This window comes from Oncorhynchus masou, chromosome 8 (assembly GCF_036934945.1).
Source record: "Oncorhynchus masou masou isolate Uvic2021 chromosome 8, UVic_Omas_1.1, whole genome shotgun sequence".
Lineage (NCBI taxonomy): Eukaryota > Metazoa > Chordata > Actinopteri > Salmoniformes > Salmonidae > Oncorhynchus > Oncorhynchus masou.
The window spans coordinates 19,020,361-19,037,111 of record NC_088219.1 but is presented as its reverse complement, the minus strand read 5'-3'; the positions used below and the strand labels follow the sequence as shown (position 1 = coordinate 19,037,111).

Here is a 16,751-nt window from a genome sequence, read left to right as displayed (position 1 = left end):
TCATCCAAGGCAGGGATGAGCAACTTTGATGGGGGTGGGGGCCACATACAATCTGAACTCATCATGGGGGGGGCGTAATGGCTCGGTGCATCTGCATACCCTCATCCATACCCACACATGCAGTCAGAGCATTTTGGGGGCCCCAAATCTACATTTTGTTGGGCCTTCTGCATATTCTCTACAGCTTCATGTCCAAACTGATACTGACGTGATGGAGGCGCCAGAAAATGTGGCCAAACATAAGTTAGACTTTTTTTTAATGACAGAAAATCGAGGCTAAACACTAGTCATGTTTGACAAATAATAATTAACATTAAGGTCTAAATAATTTAATGAAATTATTACTAAACGAACCCTTTCCTAACAATGCAGTTAATATAATTTTAATTTAACTAGTACGAAAAAGAACATTTTAACAAATTGATCAAAAGAAAATAGTAATACTAAAATAACACAAATAACACATAACGAGGCTATTTACAAGTTGTCCTCCAGGCACGGTTCGTTTTAGATCAAATGGTCACAACACAACTTGAATCAGAGTGGAGGCGGTCAGCATTTTACGACTATTTAACCATAAACTTAATTGTTGAAACCCTGAATGTTTTATTTTATGAAGCATGTCTTGTTTCAAAGTAGCCTAACCAAAATACAACCATAGAAATGTTGAGGGAATTATTTTATTAACACCATCATGACTTTGAAACCAGCATTTTTCTCATTGGTTTTCAACAGTATTTTATTGTCCAGAAGCCAAAGGCATAATATTAGTAACCCCTGCTAGTTGATGCATTTTTAGAGCTCCAGTCTTTCTTAATTTCGAATTGATATTTTCATCAATGTCGCATGAAACCGCTCACACATGCGGAGCGCTTTTGAGAACGGTGTTTTCCGCTAATTGCATTTTGGAACTTTCGCACGTATTCTACAGCCATGTCGGCATTGTTGAGTTTATAATATGAAGAATTAAAACTGTATCAATATTTTAGGCTAAACAGACTGATCTGTTACATCAGCCTCATTTGCTTAATTATACATGTTTAATGTACAGTGGTTGTATGATTTTACGTTCTGTCGTCCCAGAACTGCCCCAGAGTCTATTTTCAACCATAGACACCGACGGGGCGTCCTTCATTTCAAGCCCTGGAGGGAATTATTTTTAAATATATATAAAAGTATTTGTTTGTAATTGTAATGTTGCAATATTTTACAGACTACAGAGGGTGGCCAACCATCCTCTAGGAGAGCTTTAAAAGGGGAGTGTTGTATTTTGAGACAGGCTTGAATATGCAATGAAGCCAATGGGCAGTGTAGCCTACATTTTTATCTGATTCTCTATGGTGTAAAAAAAAAAAAAAAAGACAATTGGCTAAAAAAAGTTCATGTCAAAGGAACCCGGTTACTCATTTTGCCATGGGGTGGAGAGAAACATGTGCAGTTTTAATATCTTACTGAGTGACTAAAAAAAGAAGGCTGTCTACTTGACTAAATCTAAAAACAATAAGCTGATATGGCCTAATTGTAAGTGACTGACATGACAAGAGAGAAACTGCTGTGGATTTCCAGTGCTTTACCAACCGACCTCTCACCTTTCGTTCCAGCTCACCATCTCACTCACAGATCCTTTCACTGTTAAGGCTGGCTGGCAATTTACAGATTGGTTACACTCATGCCTAGGGAAGGGTTCTCTTTGTTTTCTACGCAAGTTAGTCTAACTGAATCCGAAACACCAGTCATGTTTTGATCCAATTGTGCTCTCACACACACAGTTTCAAATATTTCCATAGCCAAACAATGTGAAATGCAGGAGCAGGGCATTGTTTAACATTCAATATAGTAAGGCAAACACTAATTGTTGACATGTACATATCTGTACTGCTATAATGAAGCTGATGATGATCATGTAGATACTGAACACTGGTCCATTTTGTTTCTTCAGCTTCCATTTGAGAAGGAGGTCTACTACATCCAGCATTCCTTGCTCTACCTGGTGCCTGTATACCTCTTCAGGAAAGGAGGTACGTGCCAGCTTCTTTTGTACTTATGGAATTCTGTGCTCTGTCTCCATTCCATGGGTGCTTCACTATCATTAAGAATTTGAACCATCTTGAGTTACTTCTCACTACTACCTTAACCAATCAAAACCCTCCTCCCAGTTATGAAATTGTTGCAGTGAGAGAGGCAGAGCCCTGGAGTAAACTAGACTGCCATCTAGTGTTGTGATGCGATTCTTGCAAACACTGTTGACATTATTTATTTTCTGTGAGAATGTGATAATTATCCATGTTTAACATTAAAATCAAACCTAATATGGCAATAAAAACTAAATGAACTTAACAATTCAGAGGAATAGAGACTGTTAGAATTAGCTCCAATACATCGGGAGTCAACATTTACATTTACATTTAAGTCATTTAGCAGACGCTCTTATCCAGAGCGACTTACAAATTGGGTCAACAGACTAGGCTACAATTTGAACAAAGAGAATGGAATGAACTATCCATCGTGATCTACCATTTCTCCAATAGGATGAAAATGCTAAATTGCTTCAAAATGAAACCGAAAAAACACGGTCACACACCACCCTGGCTCCTAACAAATTCAAACTCATTTGGAACAACAGTCTGATGTATTAAACACAACATATCTGTGAACATAAGGAATAATTCATATCCCTGTCATAGCAGCATCACTGGCGAGCTAAAAAACTAAACAAAAACCAAGTCCATATCTGTACTGTAGAGTTAACAGTATGGCTTAAAGGTGCTACACGCAGGATTTTTCTGCATTGTAATTTCAGAAAATGTCCGTAATACAGTGCCATTCGAAAGTATGCAGACCCGTTAACTTTTTCAACTTTTTTGTTACATTGCAGCCTTATTCTAAAATTGATTAAATTGTTGATTTTCTTTGTCAATCTACACACAATACCCCATAATGACAAAGCAGAAACAGGTTTTTTTAGACATTTAAATAAGTATTCAGACCATTTACTCAGTACTTTGTTGAAGCTCCTTTGGCAGCAATTACAGCATCAAGTCTTCTTGGGTATGATGCTACAAGCTTGTGGAGAAATCCTGCACGGAGCCTTCACTGTGCGCTGCCTCTTTAAGAGCGCTTCAGCAGTAAAGGAAGGAGGAAATAAAGTTGCGGTTCAATTGCTCTGCCATTTATTATTATTATTGTATGAGGTATTATTGGTAGGGTCACCCTGTGCTGTGATGTGGGTTTATATGGTGTGTCTTCTCTCTTCTCTCCTCTGGTAAACAGGCTACACTCTAGGCAGTCTCTTCTGCTGATGTGTGTGGGTCTGGTAGTGGTACACTCTATTCTACACTTTTCCTTTGGCTTGGTTAATACCTGCTTGGCGCCCGAACAAAACCTTTATCTTTCTTCTCTAATAATACTGCTTCAAGCTTTGCACACCTGTATTTGGGGAGTTTTGCCCATTTTCTCTGCAGATCCTCAAGCTCTGTCAGGTTGGATGGGGAGCATTGCTGCAGAGCTATTTTCAGGTCTCTCCAGAGACGTTTGATTGGGTTCAAGTTTGGCCGCTGGCTGGGCCACTCAAGGACATTCAGAGCCACTCCTGTGTTGTATTGGCTGTGGTTTTAGGCTCGTTGTTCTGTTGTAAGGTGAACCTTTCGCCCACGTCTGAGGTTCTGAGCACTCTGGAGCAGGTTTTCATCAAGGATCTCTCTGTACTTTGCTCCGTTCATCTTTGCCTCGATCATGACTTGTCTCCCAGTACCTGCTGCTGAAAAAACACCTCCAAACCATGCTTCATCGTAGGGATGTTGCCAGGTTTCCTCCAGAAACAGGTGGACACTCCAAGTTGTAGAAACATCAAGGATGATCAATGGAAACAGGATGCACCTGAGCTCAATTTCGAGTCTCATAGCAAGGGGCTGAATACTTACAGTATGTAAATAAGGTATTTGTTTTTTATTTGTAATAAATTTGCAACTATTTCTAAAAACCTTTTTTTTTTTTTCGTTTTGGCATTATGTGGTATTGTGTGTAGATTGCTGATGATTTTTATTTAATCCATTTTAGAATAAGGCTGTAACATAATGAAATGTGGAAAAAGTCAAGGGGTCTGAATACTTTCCGAAGACACTGTATATCTGCAGTAATAGTGGAATGATAGTGTTTCACAGTATTATTTACCCGCCAGTGTTGTGATTGGCTGGCCAGTGTTGTGATTGGCTGGCCAGTGTTGTGATTGGCTGGCCAGTGTTGTGTTTGGCTGGCCAGTGTTGTGTTTGGCTGGCCAGTGTTGTGATATTTGCTTATTGATATCTCCCGCCGGGCCGGCACCTGTTGTCAAAGTAGGAAAGCTGTTTTGACTTTTTGGCTGTTATCTAGTGGACATCGGGTCAAGTGGCCAATGTAGAAATCGCTCTCATTTCCTGGCTGCAAACATTATGCACTGTTTGCTCAATTTTAGTTTGTGAGAAAACATGCACTGAATAGTGTAGGGAATCATTGTAATATATTAACAAAAATGGGAGTCTGGGATGGGAAGGGCCTCATTAAAGCCAAGGCTGCATTTGATTATTATTGTTATGTTTAAGCAACCGCATTGGACAAACAATTGCATTGTCAGTACACATTTTTACGTGATATTCAATAAAACTCAATACAAATATTATTAAAAATACAAACGTTCTTAGTACATGCACACACTTATCTACTCAACACTGTTTTTTAACATAGTGAAAAGTAGGGCTGTGCTGAGTACTCGGACAAAACAAGTATCAAAAAGGATATGGATCATTTTTCAAATACGATTATGACAAGTATTTTCTAATTATCTGTAATCTGGAGCTGACAGCACGTATTTTTCTTTCACTCAAGTTGTGTGAGGCGCTGGGTGCTCTAAACTACTATTAGGTAGTTTTTGTCTGTAAATAAAATGGACGGGGGATTGGTTAAACCTGCTGCAACGTTGAGATTAGAACAAGCCGCTCTCATGTCACTCACTCGTCTCAGGGAACAAGTCTCCCTTTCTCCGTGTATAAATCACAATCCGTAGCTAGTCATTGTTAAATCAATTTATTTCCTTTTGACCTTTGTGGTGGAATTATTGTTATCAGAAGGAGAGACTTTTAGATTTCTTCAAAACAATCAGGCTTTATTATTTCATCAGTGCAGTAATGGAGCTGGTGGTGATCACCTCTGAAAACTCAACCAGCGGATTTGAGCGACAGCGTTTTGTAGCAAAGTCCATCCCCCTGGATGTTTGTGACAAACAAAGGCTGTATGGATGGGTCACAAGGTTGCTAATAATTCACAGCAAACAGTATCTGCTGTAAATACTGTCCTCATTGTATGGAGACCAGGGTCTGGCCCCCCAACTCCATACTGGAGCCATCTCCCCCTGGTACCCCAGTGGGAGATGCGGTATCACACAAAGACATAAATCTCCTGTCAGTGTTTAATCTCCCAGAGGCCCACCCTCAGTAGAACACACAGATGAGCGTTCTAACAACCCCTTATTCTGTTGCATAAAACAACCATTTGATGCAATTACAGTATTATAGCATCATTTAGCAATTTTGCTCTCACACTTTGCTGAGGCCATAAGTTGTTTTTGTCTGTCTACTTTGCCTTGTTTAGTAGGCCTACTTTCTGTCCGCATAATATGTATAAGTCTCTCGTTTTGTCATGATCCAAGCCCCTGCTTGCTCGCTACTTTTTCTCGCACAGGCATGTTTGCCACGCAACAAATCATTAGAAAATAATATCACAAATGTAGATTGTTTATTTTGATTGTAAAAGTGTTGGGAGAGAAGTTTTGCTTCTCACGAAAGTGAAACAATAAATGGGGCAAAAAATGTGCCTGCCTTCATCTGAATCTGTCTGGAATAAATGCAGTCCGTAGTAACTGGCCATGCATTAGGCAATTTATTAGTCTATTCCATTCATAATTGAATAGGACCAAGTAAGTAAATCATGGGCATTTTTTTATTTACAATGAGTGAAGAAACTTAATGATGTACTCTGGGTGATATAGCGCAGTAATGCACATTTGAGATATAGCCATTACCGGCATTTTAAATTGCACTTCCGGGTTTTCCGATCACAAGTCATTCCCATTACGAATATGAGTATGACAGATCGGCACACCCATTGTGAAAAGGCATGCAATAGTGGGTCTCGGGACAAAAAAAATCCACTGCCAGCTGCATTCTTTAATTTTCAAGGGAACTTGAGAATACCCATATTGATTAGTCTGCCATAAAATGGAAGAAATCCATAACTGTATTTTCAGTTCTGTTTTGAATTATGTTCATACATTTACTATTCTTGCCTCCCCCTCCCCCAGGTGTGTACAAGCCGGAGCCCCTGGGGGACATGTGGTGGGCTATCCTCTCCACTGGCATCCTGTTCCTTTATCACTTCCTGTTCCTGCAGGGCCTGGGCCTGGTAAGATTGATGGAGGGAGCCCTCTACTGGACACTCGGTGCAACTCCTCTTCACTCGCTCTTAAAAGAGAGGCCAGTAACGAGACACATGACACAGATATAGGAGTCTGACACTAATGTACAGGTCACACTAGCATGACTAATGAGCTGCATGACACAGCGGACTGCTCTTCTCCCACTCTGCCTGACTGATGGCACGAAGGAAACAAACACCAAGCAAGGCCACCGTTACAGTAGGTCTGCTGAAGGGAGAACGGCTCATAGTAATGGCCGGTACGGCGCAAATGGAATGGTATTATACACCTGGAAAGCATGTGTTTAAGGTATTTCATACCATTCTACTAATTCCGCTCCAGTCATTACCACTAGCCAGTCCTCCCCAACCTCCTGTGGCCTCAGTGTGTCTCCTTCTACATAGTCTCTCACTTTTGTCTCTTTCTCTCCCTCTTCCCAGATGACCGAGGTCAATCTGAACAACATGCTGTGTCCAGCAGTGTCAGATCCATTTTATGGGCCTTGGTACCGGGTTTGGGCTGCGGGTCACCAGACTCTGTTGACCCTGGTCCATGGGAAGGCCCTGACCCTCCTCTCCCAACACACCGGCCCCACCTGCAGGTACTTGCTGGACACCGCCAGACTGCGCAGCAAGAAGATTGACTGAACATCCACACACAGAGACAAACACGAACGTAGCCTTTTCCAATCCAAACGCCTGTTATGTTGGGATTTTCTATCCACATTTTTAATGCATCTGTACCACCTTTACCATATTTATTTACTGTAAAGTTATAATCATTTCAGAGTCAATGAAATATCATTCCTTTAGTGTTTGTGCTGGATTGCATTATATGCATGCACAATCATGGGCGCCTGATTTTGTCTGAAAGTGGGGGTGCAAATGCTTGGAGGGGGGCTTGACTTTTTTTGGCACCGTTTGAAGCGCTGTCACCATAAACAATAAAACAATGTACTTGTCTCAGCAGTGTACATATTTGATTAAAAAAGGGTAGAAATGGCTTATTTGGTCAAAATGACTTACCAAGCCAAGCACACAGACCCGGCACCAGGACAGGCTTCAAGTGATTAAGGGGTGCAGTTGAACTCGGTGAGGGGGACACAATTTTTAAGGGTTCTTGCATTGGAATTATATTGAATTCTTATCACGCTATAACGTAATAAACTAAATTCAAATGCAGAGACTCAGACCAGTGAGTGCTTTTTGAAGTGACAGATTAACATGAAATCTGTAGCCCAGCTCCACTGTGCTGTATCAGCACAATGGACAGCGCCCTACACAAGGCCATTTTGGTAATGAATATAGGCTACAATATAGGCTTTTTATAATAGGTGAATTGCCTAATGTGAATGCAGGCGTACACACAGCCGTATTACCAAAATACTGCAAACTAAATGCTGAAAGTAGTAGACTAGTTAATCATGCAAACAAAAATACTGAATAGCAGTTTGGCTTAGAAAAATGACACAGCGAATGTGAACAAATGAATGTGAACAGAACAAAAGAGTTAGTTCTACTATAGGCCTATAAACAAAAGCGGATTGATAAAGGCATGACAGAATCTGGGCTAGTTACAGTAACAAAAGGAGAATGCAAAAGACCACATCCTACAGCAGGGCTCTCCAACCCTGTTCCTCCCCCTGTAATCAATTAAGCAATGCCGGCCTACCATAAATACGTTTCCATTTCAGTTCCATTTTAAAAACATGAAAACCAATAGGCTGCCAAGAAAGCCTACGTTCTATTTCTATGGTGAAATGTATCGATATGTAGCTATCATTTGGGTCCTTCGATTAGAATTATAATGAATTCTGCTTATCACAATAAACGTAAAAGTTCAAAGGCCGAGACCATTGAGTGCTCTATCAGCACCATGTACAGCACCCTACACACTAAGCAAGCCCTTTTTGTTTTTTGGCAATGAAAATACATTTGCCATTCATACTCTAGGTTGTTGCTGAAAAGGATGTCACTGGCTATACTACCAAGATTATGATAAAAACCAACCAGCTAGATTGTTTCTTACCTTTTCAGAGTTGCAGCCTCCTTGATGCTCTGTGGAACTTCCTGAGTAATCAATCATTCCATTCTCCCTGAAATCTTCTAGTAAAATCCCACACAAATGCCAGTTGGATTAGTTGAGCTTTCCTTGGGTGTAGCATGCTTCGTCTGCTGACTAAACACATTTGTCAAAGTGGAAAAGGAGTTTGTGCCAGTTGCCTATCATTAACAAGTGTTGACACCTCAGTTCCCATAGCACTTAAAACTTTGTTTTCTTTCTGCAGTGCATTTCAAATGCTTTATGCGTTCCAAGCGCATCCTTTTATTCTATCAATAGCATGCTTCCAGTTACAATACCCGCCTTGGAATAAGGCCCAGAAAACCTGCAGCTATGGTAGAATTCTTTGCTAACCTGGGCTGGCTTCTTTGTTCCAAGATCAGGAACAGCTGGAGGGGTCTGTGGAGACATTATGCTTGTGGCACTTGTGGAAGAGTGAGCAGGCTCTTCACGCTGAGCGAGCTGGAGCTCGGCAGCATCATCGCTGCTGGGTTTGGCGGCGGTTTCGTTTCTGATATCCATCGTGGCAGATTAGCTGGTTAGAGCAAAATAGGCTAATAACACTAACACCTTTTACAGCTAGCTAAGAAGCTAACTAAACTCTGTAGTGGTGGGGATTTAACTGAACTTGACCTGCCCTTATAAATCAAAATCAAATGAGCCTATTACAGGCAGAGGCGTATCACATTATTCACGTAGCCTACCACAGATGAGCATCATTTTCCCCACGCGTATTATGGAAACCAACCCCAAAGGAGTCATACTTAACCGCCTAGTAGCTTTCCATAGCCCCCCCTACACATATACATACACTGAGGTGCGCAGATACTGATTTTGCGCCAACCTGTCACTCGATAATTTGAACTTTTTTGCTGTTTTTATATAGAGACGTAAAACTGAAGTGGCACACGTTTTAACTGAGGGGGCTAAGCCCGCTTTTGCCCCCTCGTGGAGCCGGGTCCGCAAGCAGAGCTGTTTTATGGAGATCCAAATACCCTGTGCTTTTTTATTTAGAACATAGTCGCATACAGATATCACTTGGCTACATTATAACCGTGAAGCGGCCATTGTGAACTGGCATATGGGGCTCAGCCAGAACTGTTCCATTGTTCCATTTTTTCCATTAAGTAGCAAATGTGATTTAATTGATTTGAAGTTGGGGAAAATAGATGACAAAAATGCAGAATGGTGTTAAATGCCTGTAAACAGCTTGGGGAATATTTCACAGATGTAAGCATGTAATATTAGGCCTTCTGATTATTTATCAAATGGACATTACATTTTAATACAAACATTACTAATCATTTAAAATTATCCAATAGATGATCATTTTCTGGTAAAAAAAAAGTGGGGTTTAAAACCGATGTTTGCACCTCTATTCTGAAAGTGGGGTTGTAGCTGCTCCATTTTCCCCATTGCTCAGGCGCTTATATGCACAATGGGAAAGACTTCTGGAGTTTGGTAGTTCTTGATGTGTGCCATCCCAGTTTCAGTCCATACATGTAGCCCAATATATATGTTCTAAATACATAGTGCATCTGTTTATTGATAACCTGCATAGCTCTACGTTGGGACAGTAACTGGGAACCCCTGTTATAAGGGAAGTATTACAGCCAATTGAAGAGGTTTTAAGTAGCATTTTCATTTCCTATTCACTTCGATCATTGGATCGCTCCCATTTTGTAATGAGGGATATTTGTGTTACCTAACAAGTACACATGTAAAGAAAAAAAGTGATATGGTTTACTTTTGTACACTTGTTTTTTTCTGGGTGAATGTGCACTGTTGTATTTATTGACAATAAAAGTGATTTTTGCCCTTTAATTGTATTTTCTCAGTGAATACCTCAGGTACTAATAATACACTGAACAAAAATATAAATGCAACATGTGAAGTGTTGGTCCCATGTTTCATGAGCTGAAATAAAAGATCCCAGAAATGTTCCATACTCACAAAAAGCTTAATTCATTTGGTGCACAAATGTGTTTACATTAGGGTGGGTGATCATTTTTCCTTGGACAAGACAATCTATCCACCTGACAGGTGTAGCATATCAAGAAGCTGATTAAACGGAATGATCATTACCCAGGTGCACCTTGTGCTGGGGTCAATAAAAGGCCATTAAAATGTGCTGTTTCGTCACACAACACAATGTCACAGATGTCTGAAGGTTTGAGGGAGTGTCCAAATGGCATGCTGACTGCAGGAAAGTCCACCAGAGCATTTGCCAGAGAATTGAATGTTAATTTCTCTACCACCGCCTCCTACGTTGTTTTAGAAAATTTGGCAGTACATCCAACCGGACTCATGACCGCAGACCACATGCAACGCCAGCCCAGGACCTCCACATCCGTCTTCTTCACCTGCAGGATTGTCTGAGACCAGTCACCCGGACAGCTGATAAAACTGTGGGTTTGCACAACTGAAGAATTTCTCCACAAACTGTCAGAAACAGACTCTGTGCTCGTTGTCCTCACCAGGGTTGTAACTGACTTCAGTGGGTAAATGCTCACCTTCGATGACCACAGGCACACTGAAGAAGTGTGCTCTTTATGGATGAATCCCGATATCAACTGTACTGGGCAGATGGCGTTGTGGGCGAGCTGTTTACTGATGTCAACATAGTGAACAGAGGAGTGCCCTATGGTGAGGTTATGATATGGGCAGGCATAAGCTGCGGACAATGAACACAATTGCATTTTATCGATGGGAATTTGAATGCACGGAGTTGACAAGACAAGATTCTGAGGCCCATTGTCATGCCATTCATCCACCGCCATCACCTCATATTTCAGCACGATGATGCACGGTACCGTTTCACAAGGATCTGTACACAATTCCTGGAAGCTGAAAATGTCCCACGTCTTGCATTGCCTGCATACTCACCAGATATGTCACCCATTGAGCATGTATGGGATGCTGTAGATTGACGTGTATGACCAGCAACTTCACACAGCCACTGTAGAGGTTTGGGATAATATTCCACAGGCCACAATCAACAGCCTGATCAAATGATCAGGCTATGTCGTGCTGCATGAGGTCACACCAGACACTGACTGGTTTTCTGGTCCACGCCCCTACCTTTTTTTTTTAAGGCATCAGTGACCAACTGATGCATATCTGTATTCCCAGTCATGTGAAATCCATAGATGAAGGCATTATTTATTTATTTCAATTGACTGATTTCCTTTATGAACTGTAACTCAGTAAAATCTTGTGTTTATATTTTTTTAAGTGTAGATTAGTGGCGTGTATTTATGGACGCCAGGCTTCCCTAAAAATGCCCCCCCCCCCTTCTCTGTGTTTCATACATTCAGCCTCTTGGGAATTGAAGGAAGTGTATCTCACTGGAGAAAACATCAGAGCGAATGAACTAGCTGTCTTAGTATGTGTAGCGTATCTACAAGTCAGAAGTTTACATACACCTTAGCCAAATACATTTAAACTCAGTTTTTCCTTGCTCAAACACGCTTTTTCAGTTCTGCCCACAAATGTTCTATAGTGTTGAGGTCAGGGCTTTGTGATGGCCACTCCAATACCTTGACTTTGTTGTCCTTAAGCCATTTTGCCACAACTTTGGAAGTATGCTTGGGGTCATTGTCCATTTGGAAGACCCATTCGCGACCTAGCTTTAACTTCCTGACTGATGTCTTGAGATGTTGCTTCAATATATCCACATAATTTTCCTTCCTCATGGTGCCATCTATTTTGTGGAGTGCACCAGTCAGTCCTGCAGCAAAGCAGCCCCACAACATGATGTTGCCACTGCCGTGATTCACGGTTGGGATGGTGTTCTTCGGCTTGCAAGCATCCCCCTTTTTCCTTGAAACATAACGATGGTCATTATGGACAAACAGTTCTATTTTTGTTTAATCAGATCAGAAGACATTTCTCCAAAAAGTACGATCTTTGTCCCCATGTGCAGTTGCAAACCGTAGTCTGGCTTTTTTATGGCGGTTTTGGAGCAGTGGCTTCTTCCTTGCTGAGCAGCCTTTCAAGTTATGTCGATATAGGACTCATTTTACTGTGGATATAGATACTTTTGTACTTGTTTCCCCCAGCATCTTCACAAGGTCCTTTGCTGTTGCTCTGGGATTGATTTGCACCTTTCGCACCAAAGTACTTTCATCTCTAGGAGACAGAACGAGTCTCCTTCCTGTTCGGTATGACGGCTGCGTGGTCCCATGGTGTTTATACTTGTGTACTATTGTTTGTACAGATGAACGTGGTACCTTCAGGTATTTGGAAATTGCTCAAGGATGAACCAGACTTGTGGAGGTCTACAATTATTTTTCTGAGGTCTTGACTGATTTCTTTTGATTTTCCCATGATGTTAAGCAGAGGCACTGAGTTTGAAGGTACACCTCCAATTGACTCAAATGATGTCAATTAGCCTATCAGAAGCTTCTAAAGCCATGACATCATTTTCTGGAATTTTCCAAGCTGTTTAAAGGCACAGTCAACTTAGTGTATGTAAACTTCTGACGTACTGGAATTGTGATACAGTGAATTATCAGTGAAATAATCTGTCAACAATTGTTGGAAAAATCACTTGTGTCATGCACAAAGTAGATGTCCTAACCGACTTGCCAAAACTATAGTTTGTCAACAAGACATTTGTGGAGTGGTTGAAGAACGAGTTGTAATGACTCCAACCTAAGTGTATGTCAACTTCCGACTTCAACTGTATATGATGCAGTCAGGTCAAAAAGAGTAGGACATTATTGCTGCCTGGGATGGGATGTCAGTGAGCATTTGGCCTCCCTTGATAAAAAATTCAATAATAAAAGCCAATCAGCATTGAGTTAAACTGAGTGAGCTCAGCCACATCACATTTAGCTTAAGTTAATTTGACTAAATCGTTTTTGGTATCTTTTAGTTGTCACTGCATTAGACTAAGTGGAGGTTATTAGATAATGTTGAAGTTGAAATGGTGCTGGAATAGTTGAGGCAGCTCCTGTTTTCTTTGTGACTTGCGGTAACTGGTTCTAAATCAATAGTAGTCCGAAAATGTTGGAAACATTACCTTGCTTGACCATGCTGTAGATCATTAACTGTTTGTTACATGAAATATGTTTAGTGGACTTCATCGGACAGATGTTGCTCTCCGGTTTTGCAATGAAACAAATGTGTGATTTAATATATTCTGCCACTGTGGCTTATATGAACTAACAGGTTATAAAGCAAACAAAGTAATTATCACAGCACATTGGTTGTAAAATGGCTTCCTACGATTTTACCCACGCATCACTACGGGTGTAGGTTATATAGCTCTTTTCCAGTCCTTCCAGGCAAACACCTCTAACACCACTAATGTGTAGCACCTACATTATTTCCTTCCCATTACTATGGACTTGTTATCCAAGCTATAAATATAACCTAATGTGTTTTGTATGACATGCAATCAGGCTCCAACTTTCCAAGGATACAACCAAATACATTATCAGTCGTTTAACATGGAAAAACACCCATTACACAACTCACACACACACATTTATCTTTTCACGTGGTTTTATTCATTTTTATTGGCTAAATGAATTTAAAAGGTAATAACAATGTTTAAAACTACATGATCATATCCACAGCCATTGCTCACATACCCACTGATAACCCATCTATATATAAGATTTTCTCCCTCCCCACACATTTTTTAAAAACATTTTTCATTTTCTGTATTTTTTTGGAGCCATACTATCATAAATGCCCATTTCAAGTCTCATCACACTAACAGCAATTCAATGGGAGAGGAAGGAGACTCTAGCTCTAAAGGAGTCTTTTTTTCCCCCAGTTCATATTATTCCATCAACATTTAAGTTACTAAAGCAGAGAAAGAGACGGAACCAAAAATGAAAAGTAGAAGAAATAAAAGGTGGGTGTGAGGGGTTACACCAGGCAACCCCGCGCCCCGTCATGCCACCACAGCAGAGACAGTTGCTCTGCACAGCGACACATTTTCAGAACATAGAAAACAACTCAAATAATTTAGAAACTAGATCCAAAATAGTTTTGGGGAAAATAATAGATTTTGATGTACAAAAACAGTATTTATTTATTTTAGTAAATCTTATAAAAGTTCCAAACACAAGTTTATTGTAGTTCTTATTTCATTTATTATTGATTCATTTATTTGTATTTTTTTTGTTTATCTATTAGTGCGATTGTATACCAGCGCAGCTACTGGGTCCAGAGTAAAGAAAAGAGGTCTTTTTTCATCTTTAACGGCGTAAAAAATAAGGACAAACTCATCTTTTATATAAAGTATAACTGCTGGTCTTTAGGAAAGAAACACAGAAACTCATACATCTAGGAGGCACGCTATGGGGGTTTTTTTTGTTTAAAAAATTAAAATAATGAAAATACAAGTGACGACAACAAAATAAAAAAAACTGTGTGCAACCAAGTAATTTCACTGTCCTTGATGCCGGGTAAGGCTTCAGACATAATCAATGAAATTCATTGAATAAGAGGTTGCTAAAGAAATCAAAAGACAAGTTAGAAATTGTACAAAAAAAACAGATAAAAAAAATCTGAAACAGACGGAAAAAAATAACATTTTGTCTCTTGCAGGGGTGTTTTTTGGAAGGACAGGAAGCCAGGCCTGAAGAGCAGCATTTGGACTTGGCCAGAACATAGAGATGTATAGAAATCGCTATGTTGTATCTATGCCATTATGGCGACTGTGACAGCACGCACAGTGCCATTGAGGCTTTCTCCATTTTAATGTAGTCAATTTTTTTCTTCTTTTGATGTTTGAAAAAAGTGTAAAGCTAACATTGGTGACTTACTACCACCTGCAGTGATGGAGTCTTGAACCAAATTGTGTTACATTTATTGTGGCCGTTAGATGGCAGTCATATAGCTTAAAGCCAATTACAAACTCATTTGAAGAAGAAAACAATGCTCTGCTCATTGGTCGATCACTCCCAAACCATAGGAATCTCCACCCAGTTGACCATTTTAAAATGGAGGAAGCCCTAAATGTCCATGCAAAAACAGGTTACTTCCATGTTATGATCTCTATACATCTCTATGGGGCAGAGGCATCTTTGGTTCGGTTGAACATACAAAGGTAATAGGAGCTTAAGTATTCCACAAAAACATATGCATACCGGTACACATACAAGGAATGCAGGGGCTAAACCGGGCAATGGAACCAAATGACATTGTCTTTACACATTATCCCAGTTGTGTCAGTATGAACAATGGTCACTCGTCCATGGGCAGAGGTGTGTTTAAACTAACTGCAAATTAGCATTCAGAATAATCTTTTGAAGGACACCAGGAAAATCACATCACATTTGACTGAGATTTATTGATATTCATGAACCTTTACGTTCAGTCATTTCCATGTTCAAATTACGTTACATGATACACTTACGGTCATACGGAAGAGTGATTCATGAATGGCAACGAATTGTCCAAGTCAAATACAATAATTATGTGAGCATCCTGATGATATCAGCAATCACTCATCTGGCTCACTAAACCTGCCAATTAAACACACACTCATGTCCAGCTTAAAGAAACCACTGTTATAGAGGGCTACATGAATGACAATATTACATGAGAAGCACGACTTCCTTTGAGGGAGTTTGTAAGAGCCAGAGTTGAGTGAGAACCTTCTGTCAGATGACCTTTAAGCTGATAATCAACTCCATGGATGAGTAAATGATACAGGACAGCTATAAAAACTCACGATTTATTAACAGAGTAAAACATGAAGTGTTATGGGTGTGCTTCTAAGAGGAACATCCAATCGTGGGCTGGACAGGGAAAGGGGCCTACGATGGGAGACTGGAGAGGAGGGGCGATAGACCCCTTTTACTCCAACTCTTTACTGTCCCAGCCCAGGAGCGAATGTCCCCTTCTGATGCCACGATCTACTGAAGGACAGACTATACCTTTAACCCCCAGGCCATGAGGCAGGGAGTTGGGGGGAGGGGGATTAGTAGTGACTTCTTGTCCTTTCAAACCTGCAGGGTGTTGACTTACACTGGTAGGAAAAAAACACCTGTTGAACAGATCTGCATATATCAAGGATAATAAGTCGGATATGATCGATGAGTCCGCATGACCAGTCACGAAACCTGCGACCGCCCCAACATGAGGTCCAATAGCACCATTTTATTTATTTTTGATGATTTATACAAGTCTCTAAGCCTTCGATGTCAGGGATTAAACCATACTGTATGTTTGATACACACACATGCAACAGAATGGACTGCATTTGTGTATACATATATCG

General features: G+C 40.4%; 1 protein-coding gene across 5 annotated transcripts in view; it reads left to right on the top strand.

Moving 5' to 3' along the window:
• LOC135544325 (transmembrane protein 164-like) overlaps positions 1 to 7,410 on the top strand; it is a 40,805-nt gene extending 33,395 nt beyond the window's left edge. For 4 of the 5 annotated variants that reach the window (XM_064971848.1, XM_064971846.1, XM_064971844.1 and 1 more), the window contains exons 4-6: positions 1,940 to 2,018; positions 6,332 to 6,432; positions 6,886 to 7,410. In XM_064971848.1, the coding sequence (XP_064827920.1) occupies positions 1,940 to 2,018; positions 6,332 to 6,432; positions 6,886 to 7,092 (387 nt within the window). In that variant the 3' untranslated portion in view covers positions 7,093 to 7,410. Of the gene's footprint in view, positions 1 to 1,939; positions 2,019 to 6,331; positions 6,504 to 6,885 lie in introns of all 5 variants that reach the window. The other variant, XM_064971845.1, reaches the window with a different exon arrangement.
• The last annotated feature ends 9,341 nt before the right edge of the window (positions 7,411 to 16,751 follow it).